Consider the following 18,202-nt stretch of genomic DNA (forward strand, 5'->3'; position numbering starts at 1 on the left):
GACATAAAGGACTCTCAGATCATGAGAAACAATATTCTCTGGTGTGATGAAACCAAGGTTGAACTCTTTGGCATTCCACATCTGGAAGAAACCTGGCACCATCCCTACGGTGAAGTATGGTGGTGGCAGCGTCATGCTGTGGGGATGTTTTTCAGCGGCAGGGACTTGGAGACTAGTCAGGATCGAGATGCTCAGGACCTCAGACTGGGGTGAAGGCTCACCTTCCAATAGTACAAAGACCATAAGCACACAGCCAAGACAACACAGGAGTTGCTTTGGGGACAATTCTCTGAATGTCCTTGAGTGGCGCAGCCAGAGCCCTTACTTGAACCCGATTGAACATCTCTGGAGAGACCGAAAATAGCTGTGCAGCGATGCTCTCCATCCAACTTGACAGAGATTGAGAAAATCGCCAGAGCGCCAAGTCTAGGACCAAAAGGCATTACGTACACTGGAACTGACCATTTGGTAAATGGTAAAAAGCCTGAGTAAACTATCTTCATTTAGCCACCATGTTTGCTATAGCCAAAGATGATCTATTATATTGCTCAGCTCAGTCGCGACACTCAAACGCTGCATGTGTTTCTGATTCATAAACAATGCCATGCTGGTGGGTGCTACCATTCATATTTAACCCAGCCCTGAAACAGATGAAGAAAAAAAATCTGCGTCATTTCAGAGGGAAAGACACCTCATTTGCACAAATGTTCACGAAGCGGGCAGTTCGGTATTGTCACTTCATGCCCAAATATATCATACTTTGACAAAGACTATGACTTATTGACTTACATTGTTGTGCAAATTCATGGGTAAACTCTGGCCATCATTTTTCAGCTCGAAAAAATGGATATCTACTGGTTTGAGTGTTTAAAACTCATCTTCTTCCTCTTCTGTATTGAAGACAGCGCTGAACAAACCTCTAGGGTTCTCTTTTTGTCAAAGTGTGTTATTACACCAAAATATTATTAACAGATAAATATCATATTTTTTGAGGAAGGAATACCAGGGTCATATTCGTTAGGCACCAAACGGATAAAAACAGACTGAAACAGTAAGGGGCTACCCTGGACTTTCCTTTTCCTTTGCAAAACCTTTTCCTTAATGAACAGGACCCTGCACTTGATCAGTATTTATCCATACATGTTATTAGCACTGTATCTATTAGTTCTGTCTTTATTCACGGACTTGTCCCTGTTTGTCTCCCCCTCAGGTGTACCTGTCCTTCATTTATCCCAATGACTTTACACGTCTGACACACATGGAGAGAGAGAACAAGTGTTTCTACAGGGAGTCGCCCATCTACTTGGAGAAGTAAGTTTGGTTGGCTATTTTCCAGTTGATTATTATATTGTAATTCACAGATGGAAGCAGAGCAGAGAAATATGCCTGCTCCACCACTTGGTTTGGAAGGATGAAGATGGACAAATGTAACCACTCTCAAAAGCATAGGTGGAGAGATACAAACAAAAAACTATATAAAACAGAAAAGAAAGAAGAGAGAAAGAGAAACACTTAGTTGGGGTTATTGTTCGACTTCTGTGTATATGTGTGTGCTAACTGTCTCTCTTGCTCTCGTGCTCTCTCTCTGACAGGTTTGGCTTCTACAAGTACATGAAGATAGACGAGGAGGACGATGATAGACCCTTCTTCTTCCCTAACCCAGACGGTAAGTACACATACCCACTGACACACAGATACACATATACATACACAACACACATACACACACACACACCCTTTAACGATTAACTTTCTCTGTTGCCACAGATTTCCCGGAAGAGGAGGAAGGGGTGGACCCGGAAGATGAGGCCGAGATCGTAGGTACCCAATCACCAAATAGGACCGCTCCGCCTAGCCTATCAGCTAAGAGGACCTCCCACCCCAGCCTATCTATCCACACCTCCAGACCCACCCTTGGAGAAAGAGAGGGGGAGGAGGAGAACAGTATTGTGGTCCGTAGAGAGAAAAAACAATTCCTCAAGAGTGATGGACAGCCAGACAGAGAGTGGGACAAGGATGGGCCGAGGAGAAGAGGGGAACAGACCTCCAGGAGGGGACTTCTAGAGAGACCCGAGGCAGAGAGCGAGGAGCTGCACCCGCAGTCGGACAACGCGGTCCACGGTCGCTCCCTCTCCTGGATCAGGACGGGTCCCTCTGAGCTAGGACCCGGGGGGCCGGGCAGGAAGGGAGGAGGAGGAGGGGGTGCAGGGGAGGAGACCCCTCCCAAACTGAGCAAGTCGTCCCTGCTCTTCCCCCAGAAGACCTCTCTCTCGGCCCTTGCCAGCCGTGCCAAGCAGATCCTTAGTAACTCCGCCCCCGGCAACAACGCCGCCAACGTCCGTCTCCATGATAACGCTGCCCGTAACCATGGTAATGACAAAAATGCTGCCGCCGCCGGCAACAACAACAATAGGGAAAAGAAGGATGAAAACAAGATCTACATCACCAGGCCGCGGCCGGTCAAAGAAAGGGAGCGAGAGAAGGAGGAGAGGAGGGCGGAGAGGGAGAGGGGCAGGGGTCCGGGGTCGCGTCATCCGAGAGAGGTCTTTCCTGGGGTGTTTCTGTACCAGAGTGGAAAGACCACCAGACTGGTCAACCTCCAGAGCACTCGATCCAGGGGGAGAGGAGGAGCGGGGAGCAGGGGGCTCGTCACTGCCCCCCAACTCTGGCCCAAACCCCCACTAAGAGACGGTAAAGCTCCCCCACGTGGCACTAATGCTAGTGTTAGCAGACAAGGCGCAGTTCACCAGGCTGCCAGCAGGGTGGCGGTAGTGAGGCTCCGAGACAGAGAGAGGAGGAGAGTTAGAGGAGGGGGAAGGGAGCCCCACATACCCCCAGAAAGAGAGGCTGCCGCAGACGCCACCTTACCCAGTAAAAGAGGCACCTCATTGCCCCAGCACCTCCAGCCCCCGCCACCTCATTCACCCACTCCCCCCAACTCTTTGGAGAATCCCCAAACTATCGAGAGCAGGGTTGAAAGCAGGCTAGAAACCAGGGTCACCTCATACCTCAAAACCTCTGAGATCACTGAGTCACAGCAAAAACAACCCGACCCAGACCAAGAACCCTCAGAACCCGACCCAGACCCTGATCCAATCCGCTCGAACGCTGACCCAGACCCAGAACCAGAGGAGGGTGGGGTGTCCGACTACAGTTACGAGGCTGAAGAGGCGCGTCCAGGCTGGGCTGAGGTTTGTTGTGATTTAACTGCTTCTGATTGTATTGAATTGAGCCAGACCGATATATCGTTCAGCATCACTGCGTCCACGGTCAGACCGGGACAAGAATTCAGCCCTGGCATTTTATACCCACCAGCCCACATCACTGCATGCCCCACCAAGTCACCACCTCCCCCATTTCCCATCCTCAAACATAAATCCTACACCCTGACCCTACACACACACCCTACATAGACACAGGCGTTAGGGCTGTACAGTATAGCGTTTCTTAACCATTTCGGTACAAGTGACTGGCAAGACATGGTCCTCCTCTTCTTTTTTTAACCAACTCATGTTTAAAACAAGGTTGTGACTTTTTGGGGTACTTTTACGCACAGAGAACAGGCTGCTCAGGCGAATGGTGCTTGTTTAATAAAGTTGGATCATGTTGAATCAATGTCTCACATAATAATCACAGAATTCTACATAACGGAACCAAATATATCCACACCACCGCATTCAATCGTGAATGATAATTCCTCAAGTTTTACCCATCAACCATTTAATCTCAATCAGTTTCATGGAGATATGCATTTAGATCTTCAGTTATACAGTGTTGTTTCGAAGTAGCCTACAGTGTTGTTTTTTGACTGATGTGCAGAGTGAATTTTAGAGCAGATGTTGTTAACTAACTATAGAATGGCCTACCTGTGTATTTTGCCTAGTGGCACGAGCTGTTGAGTTTTGGCCACGAGAAAAATGCGCTGGTGTTTTTGTCTTAGAGTAACGTTATGCTAAAGATCCTGAAAAGTTGGATCCGCAGCCACTTCCTTAAAACAAATACAATATGTAAAAACACCACTGGAAGTACAACCCACCACTGTAACTGTGGCTCTGCTCTAGACATTTTGTTTGCCTCCCTTTTGTGCTGTCTATCTGTCTCCGCATCTTCTCTGCTGTCACTGTGCTTCTTCTAGTTGTCTGTCTGTCTGCCTGCCTGCTTAAGCCTTATACTGTACATTATAAAAGATAATGACTTAGGCTATATTTAAGCAATAAGGCCCGAGGAGGTGTGGTATATGGACAATATATCACGGATAAGGACTGTTCTTATGCACGGCGCAATGTGGAGGGCCTGGATACAGCCATGGTATATTGGCCATATACCAAGAAACCCTGAGGTGACTTATTGCTATTATAAACTGGTTACCAATGTAATTAGAGCAGTAAAAATACATTTTGCTATACCCGTGGTTCAGTATATGGTCTGATATACAGTGGGGCAAAAAAATTATTTAGCCAGCCACCAATTGTGCAAGTTCTCCCACTTAAAAAGATGAGAGAGGCCTGTAATTTTCATCATAGGTAAACTTCAACTCTGACAGATTTGCAAATTATGGTGGAAAAAAAGTATTTAGTCACCTACAAGCAAGCCCACTCTACCCACTATGCACCCGCACTGGGGACACCGTGCGCACCACTGCATAACACGGTGCCTCCCCGGTCTCTCTAGCCCCCCGGTAAGCACAGGGAGTTTGCGCAGGTCTCCTACCTGGCGTAGCCCTACTCCCTGTGAAGAAATGTTTGGGTCTGACTCTCGGGCTTCCATCCGCTTCGCCGTGCTGCCTCCTCATACCTGCGCCTCTCAGCTTTCACCGCCTCCAGTTCTTCCTTCTCCAGGCTGAGCCCAGGGTCCTTCACCGTCCAGTTCATCCTCCCATGTCCATTCCTTCTCTTGCTGCACATTGGGGCGGCTACACTCCCCTGGTTTAGCCCAGGGTCCTCTCCCGTCAAGGATTTCCTCCCATGTCCAGAATTCCTTATTACGTATCTCCTGCTGCCGCTGTTGCTTCTAAGCCACACACCCAATAACTAACAAAACCCCAAGACAAAACACACCACAATAAACCCATGTCACACCCCGGCCTGACCAAATAAATAAAGACAAACACAATAATACTTTGACCAGGGTGTGACAGTTCTATTGGTTTGGTTGCCAGTTGTTTGTTCTAAATGTTCCATTGCCATACTGGCTGGCGATGTTCTTATCCCTTGCTTGCTACTCTGGAACAGAGTAAATTGTCATTTTAACGTCATAGATTTAGCTGCTGGTAACTTGTGGAATAGACTCCTGCTGGAATGCGCCTCAACAGGATCAGTGGGTCCCCGCGTGATGGTTGAGCTAGCGTAGGCTAATGTGATTAGCATGAGGTTGTAAGTATCAAGAACATTTCCCAGGACAAAGACATATATTGATATTGGCAGAAAGCTTAAATTCTTGTTATTCTATCTGCACTGTCCCAATTTTCAGTATCTATTACAGTGAAATAATATCATGCTATTGTTTGAGGAAAGTGCACAGTTATGAACTTGAAAATGTATTAATAAACCAATTAGGCACATCTGGGCAGTCTTGTTACAAACTTTTGAACAGAAATGCAATGGTTCATTGGATCAGTCTATAACGTTGCACATACACTCCTGCCATCTAGTGTTAAAACATCTAAATTGCGCCTGGGGTGGAATAATATTTCAAAGATGATGGTACAAAAAATACAAAATAACACGTTTTTCTTTGAATTATCTTTTACCAGATCTAATGTGTTATATTCTCCTACATTAATTTAACATTTCCACAAACTTCAAAGTGTTTATTTTCAAGTGGTATCAGGAATATGTATATCCTTGCTTCAGGTCCTGAGCTACAGGCAGTTAGATTTGGGTCTGTCATTTTATGCGAAAATCTTTAAAAAGGGGCGAATCCTTAAGAGGGTCGCCAATCAGCATTCAGGAGTAGACCTATATGCCTATGCTCTCGCAATTGCTGGTGCGCATTTCGCGCGTGTACCACTCCAACATCACAAGGCCATATCAAATATATTGGTTGTAAAATAGTTGTTATTGAGCTGAATATTGAGAGTTGAGAAATACAAATTATACATACAGAAAGACGAGACCCTCGTCTCTTCGACAGGGACAAGGGATGAAGCTTCCAAAGCAGTTTTTTTTCAGCAATTGCATCTTAAAATGTTATACGTTCAGAACACATTTTTCGAGCGGATGGGGGAAGAGGACAGTGACTTGCTCATTACAGTAGCAGGTCCCAGCGAAACAGGCACAGGTGCACATACTTTCATGAACGGAATCATGAGGATAATACACTTTATTTGGTCAAAACATGGTTTTAGAGGCCAAAAAATAGAGTGCTTTGATTGAGGTAACGATGTAGAATGTGCTTATTCTACATTTATAGGCACCCTTTCCATTTTGTAAAGATCCATGATCTTCGATGTTTAACTGAGGTCTCTTTTGCTGATGCCATGTTTGACTTTGAATGTGAGTTTGTGTGACCTCAGCTCAGCCTATAAGCAAGCCGGGCCGGCCCATCTTGGTAGGGGGGCGGCCGTTGCCCACTGATCAGCCATTATAGATTAGTATAACAGAGAAATTGCACAAAAATCTTAACAGGCCCATGGGCTGCTGGCCATGTCACCATTTGTATTTGTATAAAAAAATAGTGTGTTCGTCTGTCGATTTTGACCAGCCCACCCAACTAAAAAAACTGTCCAGGCCACCCAACTAAAAAAACGGTCCAGCCCACCCAACTAAAAAACTGTCCAGTCATCTGGCATTTGCCAGAATTGCCAGATGGTTAATCCACCCCTCAAGGGAAATGTAGAATTCTTTCTAACAAATATATCAACATATATTTCAGGATGTTGTGTATCCCTGAAAATAATCTGCTTCTCCAAAAAAAGTGGTCTCTTGGTACAACTTACCCTGGGTAAGTGGGTAAGTAGGGTAAGTTGAGCATAGGGACAGGGTAAATTGAGCTGCCTTGGGGTAAGTTGGTGATGGTATCCTGTGACAGTAGGTGATGGTGCTGTGTTTAGTTTATGGAATAAGGGTGTGGTATATTGTATAAATGTATGCCTACATTCCGATATAGAGCTCTATGTTCAATATAACTTACCCTTCCATTTCTTGACCACTTGTCTTGGACAGGGTTGTTGTTTCTATGTGCCAATTTGTAGGCCATGAAACTGCTCCTTTTAGATTCTTGATATGTTTATCAAGCTCAGACTCCATGTCATCAGAGAAGACCTTGTGTGCCTCTGCCCATCTATCATAGCCTCTCTTTCACGCAGGTACATGTTTGTTTAATTTTATGTTAAATGTACCTCTTCAGTGTCATTCCGTCTATTTTTTTCATCCCTTTGCTGCGGTTCAAATGGACTTCTACCCTTCTCTCACTTCCTTGTCTGCTCTCTCAAGAACCTCACGGGGGGCTAGACTCCTGCTTATTTTACGTTTGTATGCACGGGGCATGATGATGACTGCTCTGGAACAATAAAAATACACTATCTTGAGTTCATATCCATGACACATTGCCAAAATACTATGCATAGCATGCATAAAACAGACAGGATTTTATCCTAATTTGTATGGGGTGTGGTGACCATGGGCTCAGCTTACCCCATGGCCATGTGCTCAACCTACCCCAAGGCAAACATTATGACTATATTAGCCCACACAGCTATAATGATGCATTTTCATGCTAGGTTTAGGACCACATTGTAGCTTATAGACACCCCAACTGATGTACAAAACTATCTTAAAACGATCTACTTTGGTTTAGATACAAGCATCACGAAACCTATAACACAATAAATTAATTTGACTTTGTGAAAATAATTTTAGGGGACCGAACTTGCTTACCTCTTTTCCATGTGGTCTCTTCCTTCAGACTCCATGAAATGATGACCTCTTCCTAAATATTTGGTCACATGATTCATTTTGTGTATGGTTTCCTCGAAACAAGGCTCAATTACCCCACTCTTCCCTACAATAAACAACACGTCATGCTAATCTAATCAGTTCATTGTATTCATGTTTATTTTTCAAATGTAAGAAATCAGCATTCAAAGTATCTGAGCTGTTTTTCATTTGAAATTAAATTTATGCAGAACACGTCTATATTTCATCCCTTGTCTAAAATAACAACAAAATAAATTCCCAAAAATTGGAGTCAGACACAAAAAATCCCAAAGCCTATCGCTCAGGCTCTAATGTTGAATGATTTTATTGTTCATTTGCCCAGGGACTGTCTACCTATATCTGGTACAATGCATAAAACATGTATGTTTTAAGTGTAGACACTGTCAAATAAACATAATTATGAATAAATAGGAGAGCATCAACTGGCAGAGAACGTTTTCAGTCAACCCCATGGACTTTGAGCTGCTGCGTTCCGACTGGAATGACCTGCGCTGCAACGTGTCTGGGAACCTGCAGCTGGCCGAGAGCGAGGTGGTGGATGTGCTGGCACAGTACATGGAGAAGCTCAACGAGCGCAACGGAGGGTTAGTGTGTGATTGTGCCAGACCTGGGTTCAGATACTATATGAATACTTTTAGTGTTTGCCTTATCCTGCCTGGAGTACTAGATGGGCGAGGTTTACAGTCTTGTAACTTTTTTATTGGGTCAATTGCCCCAGAAAAGCTCAATCAAGCCCAGCTAAAGTATTTGAACTCTCTGTGTGTGTGTGTGTGTGTGTGTGTGTGTGTGTGTGTGTGTGTGTGTGTGTGTGTGTGTGTGTGTGTGTGTGTGTGTGTGTGTGTGTGTGTGTGTGTGTGTGTTTGTGCATGCGTGCGTGTGTGTGTGTGTTTGTGCATGCGTGCGTGTGCGTGCGTGTGTATTGGGGATGGAAGCAATGCAGTGAAGTTGCATGTTTGTTTTACTAAACACACCCTCCCCTTTCTCCCCCAGTATTTACACCCTTTTGCGTATCATCAATGTGGAGAAGAGGCGAGACTCAGCCCGGGGAAACCGCTACCTGGTGGAACTGGAGCTGATGGAGCGCGGTCGGAACGTGGTGCGCCTCTCGGAATACATCTACCTTCTCCTCCACCGTGGCCGGTTGGGAGGAGACAGCCTGGAGAACACGGAGTTCATCCCCGCCTCGGCCCCTGCTGGGTCCCCACCTGGTCTCATCCTCAGCACCCCCGCACCCCCAACCTCCACACACCCCCCTGCCCAGCCCGGGGCCACCCCGTGGGGCACGGCCTACGCCAACCCCCTGCTGTGCCAGCCGGTCATGCTGCAGTGGCGGAAGGATGTGATGGTGCATTTTGTGGTGCCAGGTAGGTACCAGGCGCCTCGCGTGTGCACCAGTTTTCACGCAAAAGTTGGCATTTATTTATTTTTCACTTGACGTAAGAATGTGCTCACCTCCCCGCAAACTTTAGACCATGTGTAAGCACATTTTCTAATGGTTGAAATATTATATTGCAAGCTGGAAAGTAAGTATTTTGTTCAAATGGGGGATATGATGAAAAGCTTACTCATAAAAAAACGAAAATCAGGAAAACATATTAACAAGAATGCAACCATTTGCCATTAGGGATAGTCTAAAATAATTAGACATAAGAAGCTTATAATTAGACAAAGGAATCTTTTTCCTATTTTTGTTTTCATACCCGTTGCAGAATATATTCTCCACCTTTTCTGACTGGTTCATATTCCCAAAGGGCCAATACAACAAATTACCATGTGCATCTCTCATTTAATTGGACCAAGTAGCCTAGTAAACAGATGTATTTAAAGTTTTGCAACATCATAGGCAGCGCAAACTTTTACATTTAAGTAGGTCTATGTATCAAGGTTCATGTTTTTATTGTCATGTGCACAAGTAGCCTACAGTGAAATGCCTTTCGTGCTTGATTTTTCCCAACAATGCAGTAATGAATATCAGTAGTACTATAAAAAAAAAAACATTTAAAAGTAAAGTAGAACAAAAACACACAATAAATAACTGTAACTACTGCATTTGTTTGAGTAGCCTGCCCTTAATAGGCAGAATCTACTGCACATCCAAAGCTGAGTAGCCTGCCCTACAACGTTTCAGAATTTGCGGACATTTTGTTACGTTACAGCCTTATTCTAAAATGTATATATTTTTTAAATGTTCCTCATCAATCTACACACAATACCCTATAATGAAAAAGCAAAAGCAGGTTTTTTAGAAATGCACTGTCAACTGTCAACTGTGGGACTTTATATAGACAGGTGTGGGCCTTTCCAAATTATGTCCAAACAATTGAATTTACCACAGGTGGACTCCAATAAAGTTGTTGCAACATCTCAAGAATGATCAAAGGAAACAGGATGCACCTGAGCTCAATTTTGAGTCTCATAGCAAAGGGTCTGAATTCTTATGGAAATAATGTGTTTCTGTTTTCTAAAAATATTTTTTCTTTGTCATTATGGGTTATTGTGTGTAAATTGATGAAGAAAAAACATGTATTTAATCCATTTTAGAATAAGGCTGTAACGTAACAAAATGTGGGAAAAGTCAAGGGGTCTGAATACTTTCCCAATGCACTGTATGTAAAATATTTGACAGCATGGGCAGGCTACAGTATTGCTGTGTGATACGAGTGCATAATCATTGCCTTTTTAATCTCTGCGCCTATGCCCAGGCAGGATATTTAAACCCAGTCTATTGATAAACTAAATATTGTACAACAATTTGTCTTTTGCATGCCGTGGCGTAATGCCAACAGTTATTGTCACCATGAAAGGTGAATGGAGGCATTTTGACAGGTCTGAGTTGTAACGGGAAACATGGCGTGCGGCAAGTTTATGAATCTCAGTATTTCTGTACGTGCGTAGACTTTTCAGAAAAACCAGCACGCAGAAATGTTGTGTGCAATTTATTATTGTTATAAATGAGGCCCCAGTACTGGAGGGTTGACCTCTCATTGGGTCAATAGTCCCTTCTCCAACAGTAGTGTTTCTCAAACCATTCCTCAAGGACTCCCACACGTTTCACCCTTTTTTTGTAGCTCTGGAAAGTGTGCTAGCTCCGGAATAGATAAACTACATGGAATGGCAGGGGAGAGGTTTGGAAAATACAGCAGACACTCTTGTAGATCTGAAAGGAAAGCTTAGAGCAATCTTCAATTCCCATCTGATTTAGGTAATGTTGTGTTGTAAACACAATTTTTCCCCCTTCCTCAATTCAATTCGATAATCTTTATTGGCATGGAAAGTTAATGCACTTACCACTCTTTCTGTGTGTCTCTAGTGAAGAACCAGGCTCGCTGGGTGCAGCAGTTCATCACAGACATGGAGGAGCTGCACCGTCAGACTAAGGACGACAACTTCAGCATCATCATTGTCGACTTCGAGAGCACCGACATGGACGTGGAGCAGGCCCTCCGAGAGAGCACTGTGCCTAGGTGCGTGTGTGTGTGTGTTTGTCTCAGAATTCATCCGTAGCTCCCATAGGAGTGCATTTGAATTACTACAGGAATTGAATTGATTCAGGAATTTATGAACAGTCCTATGGAGCAATTCTAACTGACACACACACATATTGGATATGTAATTGGACCAAACTCTGGAGTTGACTGATGTGATTGTTTGTGTGTTTTGTCAGGTATGAGTACTTGAGAAGAGAAGGGAACTTTGAGCGCTCAGCGGGACTACAGATCGGAGTGGACACTATCGAGGTGAGAGATAGCAGTCCTTCAGGAAGGGAAAGAAAAATAATATACAACCAATACATTTGCAAATTCCCTGATTGAGGTGACACACATGCACACTCAGTGGAGAGCAGGCTGAAGCTTCTAGACAACTTTTTACTCTTACAATGACACGCCATGACCATACTAACCATACAATTTCACATTGAAAGGATGAGTAATATGAAAAGCTACATCACAATTTATATCCTAACTCTTGTAACTGTTACTCAATCTCAGTGAGGTCTTTTTTAATACAGTGAGATAGTCACGGTATATGCTCTGATATCGTGAGGGGCCGTATTCGGAGCTCCCTTTAAATTATTATGGTTAGCTTCTGACTCTGAAGACTTGCAGAGATCAAGAGGTCTCAGATGCTCCCACGAGAGTCACGCACACAAACTGTCCAGTTCTCTGTGACCCCATAGCCTGACAGATTGATAGACAGGCAGACAGACATGTATTCAATGGGATTCTCTTTCTGTTTGTGCGACAGGGATTTGCGCAGACATTTATCTGTCATTGGAGTGTCAAAGCTGTCACATAGACTTTCTCTATTTCTCTTTCCCTCTCCCACTACTACCCTCCCCTCTATCTCTCTCTCGCCGTTCTCTCTCTTTCTCCCAACTCTCTCTTTCTTGTTTTTTGTGTTTCTCTCTCGCTCTCTTTCTCTGTGCGACAGGGATTTGGGCAGACAGTTATGTATCATTGGAGTGTCATGACTTTCACGTAGACTTTCTCTTTCGTTCTTGCTCTCTCTCTCTCTCTCTCCCTCTCTCTCAATGATTTGGGTAAACAGTTATCTGTCATTTGAGTGTCAAGCCTGTCACATGGGGAAGACTGGGATGTCACTCACAGTTGAATGACTGTGGGTGTTTTATATCAAAGCCTTTCACACACATACAGACACACAAGTGCATGCTTCGCGCACGCACACACATACACACACACACACAAACTTGGACGCACACACACACACACACACACAGTAGAGTAGAGCATTTAGATTGACTGTTTTTGGGTGGCGTTTGAGTTTGTGGGACTGAGTATGTTGGGAGTCTGTAACCATGATTGTGTGTACTTTAGTTTTGATTACACCGTATTTATGTGTGTTTTACAGGACAACCACAGTATAGCGTTCCTGTGTGACCTTCACATCCACTTCCCCCACAACATCCTGGAGAGCATCAGGAAGCACTGTGTAGAGGGACGTCTGGCCTTTGCCCCTATCGTCATGAGACTGGGCTGTGGCAGCTCCCCGCTAGAGCCTGATGGTAATACACACATGATAGACACACACACACATCACGCACACGGCATGCACACACATGCACACATATCTCGCACGCAGCATGCCCACACATATACACACACACCATGTTTGGATTTGACTATCCCTCTGCAGGCTACTGGGAGGTGAATGGCTTTGGGCTGTTTGGGATTTATAAGTCGGACTTTGATAAGATCGGAGGGATGAACACAGAGGAGTTTAAAGACCGCTGGGGAGGAGAGGACTGGGAACTACTGGACAGGTAAACTGGCAACCCTCACCATTGCAAACACAACACCCTCTGCTTTCGAACCCTCTTTCCCCCCTTTCTGGGCTCTTTCTCAATTGTCTTAAAATTATGTATTCTCTTCTTCTTCATTGCACTGATTTGAACGAGCTAACCAGATGGAAATCAGCCTAATGTTGAGCTTCCACCACATTGTTTTCACCTGTTAAGTATTTTACACTCATTGGAGGCGACAAGAAAAGGAGTGATTTTTATAGCAACCGCTGGCTCCTAACCTGATTGTTCCTCTCTTCCCTCCTTCAAGGGTACTACAGAACGGTCTCGAGGTGGAGAGACTGAGACTGAGGAACTTCTTTCACTACTACCACTCCAAAAGGGGCATGTGGAATGCTCAGAACAAGAAAAACCCCAAGGGGGGGGGTTAGCTAATGCTCCCCCCCCACCCCCATGGGCCTGGAGGACCCAAAACACATGGCCTATACCTGCAGCTCCACTGTGTGTGAGGAGAGACCCTGAATAAGCTTACTTACTGCCTGACTTTGCCTTTTTTAGATAGGCACTTTTCAGGGATGCCCATCCCTGCTTCTCTGAGGAACATCTTTTCCCTGAGGATGTTTTTTCCGTCAATGGAGGACATTGAGGGGGAAAACCGAGGGAATCTGTTTTTTATGTTGGTGTTGACGTCTACCCGGATAGACTTGACCTTTCGCCTCACTAACAGAACTCAATGTAGAGGCGATGTCGTTTTCTTTTTTGGTGCAATGTTACCTGACAGACTAAAAATGTTGTTTATTTGTATTTTGTTTGTTTTGTTCAGAGGAAGCATATTTTATTTTCTAGCGAGACATTTGTAAAGACAACCTAAGATTTTCTACAAAAACATCCATGTGAGGAGATGTCTGAGGAACGTCAGAAGGACTTTATGTTGATGACAGTATGTTTATTTGTTTGTGTTCAGGTACGTGCGAACAGTAGTCGTTCCGGAAACGCGTTCCGTCACTCGGGTGTCAAATTTCAGATATTAGTACTGCAACGACATGTCTGGGTGTTGAAAGTAACAGTGTGTAGTGGGTCTACCTGATGTGCTTCTTCATATAAACCTAACCGGGGTGCTTCATATGTACTATAGAGGCCTATGATGCGGTATGTGCAGCTTTCCCAAATGTCCTGCTTATTTACTCCTGATTACGGATATCTTTTAACATCTTCCAACCTGGGAATTTTGGGAAAGTTAACAATAAATTGTTGCATATTAAATATAAGCTCTGTTATGTGTACAGTTCTATGGGAGGAGGACACAGACACTGGACCGTATGGAGTGGGGGATCCACAGTGAGGCATCAGATTTATCAAAGTGCTTTGCAAAACGTACTTTGTTTCACAGTCTATCCTGCTTTCTTTTGGTCTGTCTTTCTCTCTCTTTTTTTGTTTTTATTTTCTTATCTATTGCTCTCTTTCTCTACAATCTCTCTCTCTCTTTCGCTTTCGCTATCTCTCTCTGTTTCTCTCTCTTTTCTGGCATTGACATGGATTCCTTGTATCTTTCCTAACATTGTGCGTTGGAAGAATTTTAGGGGAGAGTGGAGTAAGTTGAGTCAAAGGGGTAAGTTGAGCCACCCTTATTTCTAGGAAACCATACACGTAATTAATAATTTGACCTAACATTTAGGAAGGGGTCATCACTTCATGGAGTCTATGAAGGAAGAAACCACATCGAAAAGTGGTAAGCAATTAGGCCAACAAAAAAAAATATCACCAAGTCAAATGAAATCATTGTGTTAGAGGTTTCATGATGCTTGTATTTAAACCAATGTGGATAATTTTAAGATTGTTAAATCATTTGGGGTCTATATACGCTTCAATATGAGGTCCTAAACCTAGCATGAAAGTGCATCATTGTAGCTGTGTGGGCTAATATAGTCAAAATGTTTACTTTGGGGTAAGTTCAGCCATTGGCAAATTGAAGTGTTTTCTTCCCAGCCATAATTCAAGGCATTATCACTGGGATATGAGGAAACAACAGGGCCTGGCCTATGTTAAATGTGTTTTTTTTTAAGTACAACGTGTCTGTTATGTGTTAACTTAAGCTTGTATTAAAAGATGCTTAAAATTATTTAAAGGCAGAAAAGTGATTGTGTTGAATTGTTTGGGAAATAAAGATAGACATAGTTTTAAAAATGTATTAGTAATATTTAAATAATTGCAAAAATGTGTAGGTGGCCTAACTTACCCTGTCCTGTGGCTCAACTTGCCCGATACCTGTGCCAAGAGACCACTTTTTTTGGACAAGCTATGTTTTCATAACTGTAATGTTTGCATGAATTCTGCTTATTTCCAGGATTACACAACATCCTGAAATGTATGTAGATATCTTTGTTAGAAAGAATGCCATATTTTCCTTCACGGAGTGATGCAGAATGTAAAGAAAGGCTCAACTTACCCCACTCTCCCCTTACTATTTACAGATGATATTGTGCTGTGTTCATGGTCAGGCTAGCCAACACTAATGAATTACTTGACTTATTACTTGATACATTTTATTAAAATATTCCAGGTTGATCTACTATCCCCTACAGAGGTATTTCAGAAAACAGATGCCTACCTATCTCAGGTCACAGTGATGAGTGGGTTGAATAAAGGCACTAATATTGGGTTTGGGTGTACTATTATTTCTCTCAGACACTGAATCGGCACATGGTTTATCCCCTGATCCCTCGTTGATCCTGCTGATGGTACGCTCCATTCCCCAGAGTTCTCTGAAAAACCCTCAGATATAACTGGAACGAACCAAGAAGTGCACTGGGAAGGGAGCAGTGAACTGTGAGTGATAAGTGGTAGACTTGGAAACATTATATATTTATTTTTTTACATTTATGCTTTAAGGCCTGTGATGTTTTAAACATATGCTGAGCTGAACTTGGTTAATCAAAGTATGACTGGGTTTCGGGATGAAGCTTCATATTTCTTTAGCTACATAAGAATACTAACAGAGAAACGCACACAGAGACAGAAGGAGTTACTCAGAGCACTGGAGCTCTTCCCTGAAGATGTGGATCTACATAAAGTCAAACAGATTTTATTTGAGTGAGATTTGGTAGTGCAAGGCCATTTTCAATGTGTGCCTTTTATCCTGGGTTTGGTGGGAGTCTATAGTTTAGGTAGTGAAGAGGGGAAAAGCAGGGGAATCAAGAGAATTACCAGGGGGCTTTTTCAAGAGGGGTGACGTTACAGAAGTGTCAGATAGAAATACATGTTGTAGAGCAAAAAGGATGTCCTGTCAGGTAGAATGATGGAATCGTGTCAGTTCTGTACATTACTTTTCTATCTGGAACATTCTATAAATGCTACATCCTTCTCAAAAAGCTTGATACACTGAACAAACAAGTTCCAAGATACAGAGAGAATGAGAGAGAGAGAGGGGGAGAAAGAACAAGGGATTGTGAGAGAGAGGGAAAAGGGGGGGGGGTATAAAGCTATAGAAACTGTGAGGACCAGGGTGGTCTGTGGTTGGGGGGGGGGGTCTTTGGCCTAAAGGGTATGTGAGGTGTGATGGAGAGACACTGGCAGCTTCTGCTGTGTAACAGGAAGCCACCTGCTCCCATCAGAATGACTGGAGGCCAATTTGTTTACTTACCCAGTACTTATTGTGACGGGATGGACTGGAAGGCTTCAAGAAGGCCATATATAGGCGTTAGCTTGCTAATGATTGGTTATTGACTATGATAGTTAAAATCCCTCTTATTTGCCCCTTCCTCTTCTCCCCCTCTAAAGAAAGGTCTACTGTACATCATTTAGCATTGACACAGGACTATTTAAAAATGAAACATGAAAATATATACATATATAAGTTAAAAACAGGAATATACATTCCAAGGTAATTTCTGTGAAATTGTTTTGTAGAGAAAAAAGTTTTAAGAATGTATTGTATTTTTCTTTTAATCCGTTTTGGTTTGTTTTTGCAAATAAAATGTTATGCTAAAGTCTCCACATTGTTGGGATGTTTCTCTCAACCTCTTAGGGATGCTCAGACACAGATGGGTGTTCCTATTGCAGTCTGGTCAAAACCTGCCTACAAGAACAGCTGTGGGTCTTAAAGCGATTATCTGGGATTCATATTTCAGCAAAATGGCAGCCCTGCCACTTGTTTTGGTTATATACTTAAACAATTACCACTTGTTTTGGTTATATACTTAAATAATGAATACGTACGTATCAACAATTGAAATGACCATTTAACAGATTCTCAGATTGTAAACGATGACAATATTGTTCCATATGTGAACACTAAGGGGCGCTATATCTACACACTTCTTTTGGAAGGTAAATAATATCAAATGTAGTTGGAAAGACATTGCAGTAGATTACAATTTGGTCCCCCCAAAAAGGTTTTACCCATGTCCCTCTAAAGAGGGTTGTGAGAGCATTTGCATTGATCAAATAATGGCACACACACACACAGGATATCTGTGTGACTGTATACACACACACACACACACACACACACACACACACACACACACACACACACACACACACACAGAGTCATGTTTAACTAACCTTGTGGGGACACACAATTGTTTCCCATTCAAAATCCTATTTAATTTAACCCCTAACCTTAACCCTCCCTAACCCTAACCCTTACCCTAACCTTATCCCAAAATCTAACCTTAACCCTAACTCCTAAACCTGACCTTTAACCCCTAACTCTCATTCTAACCCTAACACAAATTATACCCTTAACCCTAAACCCCGTAGAAATAGCCTTTTTCCTTGAGGGAACTAGCAAAATGTCCCCAGTTGGTCAAAATGTCTTAGTTTACTAGTATTGTGGGGACTTCTGGTTCCCACAAGTATAGTTAAACACGTGCACACACACAAACACACAGGAGATGGTTGTGACTGTATGTGTTTCATCAGCCTGGCCATTAAAAGCTCAATGTAATTACCCCTCACAGTGACTGGTACAGGACGAGGCCATCCTCTCCTAAGCTTCATACAA

At 43.3% G+C, this 18,202-nt stretch overlaps 1 protein-coding gene across 1 annotated transcript in view; it reads left to right on the plus strand.

Annotated features, from left to right (window-relative positions):
* b4galnt4a (beta-1,4-N-acetyl-galactosaminyl transferase 4a) overlaps positions 1 to 17,186 on the plus strand; it is a 437,447-nt gene extending 420,261 nt beyond the window's left edge. The window contains exons 12-21 of the mRNA XM_031801738.1: positions 1,211 to 1,311; positions 1,593 to 1,666; positions 1,768 to 3,191; positions 8,349 to 8,521; positions 8,928 to 9,301; positions 11,248 to 11,401; positions 11,602 to 11,674; positions 12,807 to 12,960; positions 13,092 to 13,218; positions 13,508 to 17,186. Coding sequence (XP_031657598.1) covers positions 1,211 to 1,311; positions 1,593 to 1,666; positions 1,768 to 3,191; positions 8,349 to 8,521; positions 8,928 to 9,301; positions 11,248 to 11,401; positions 11,602 to 11,674; positions 12,807 to 12,960; positions 13,092 to 13,218; positions 13,508 to 13,628 — 2,775 coding nt within the window. The 3' untranslated portion in view covers positions 13,629 to 17,186. The remainder of the gene's footprint in view (positions 1 to 1,210; positions 1,312 to 1,592; positions 1,667 to 1,767; positions 3,192 to 8,348; positions 8,522 to 8,927; positions 9,302 to 11,247; positions 11,402 to 11,601; positions 11,675 to 12,806; positions 12,961 to 13,091; positions 13,219 to 13,507) is intronic.
* The last annotated feature ends 1,016 nt before the right edge of the window (positions 17,187 to 18,202 follow it).

This window comes from Oncorhynchus kisutch, linkage group LG22 (genome assembly GCF_002021735.2).
Source record: "Oncorhynchus kisutch isolate 150728-3 linkage group LG22, Okis_V2, whole genome shotgun sequence".
Classification (NCBI taxonomy): Eukaryota; Metazoa; Chordata; class Actinopteri; order Salmoniformes; family Salmonidae; genus Oncorhynchus; species Oncorhynchus kisutch.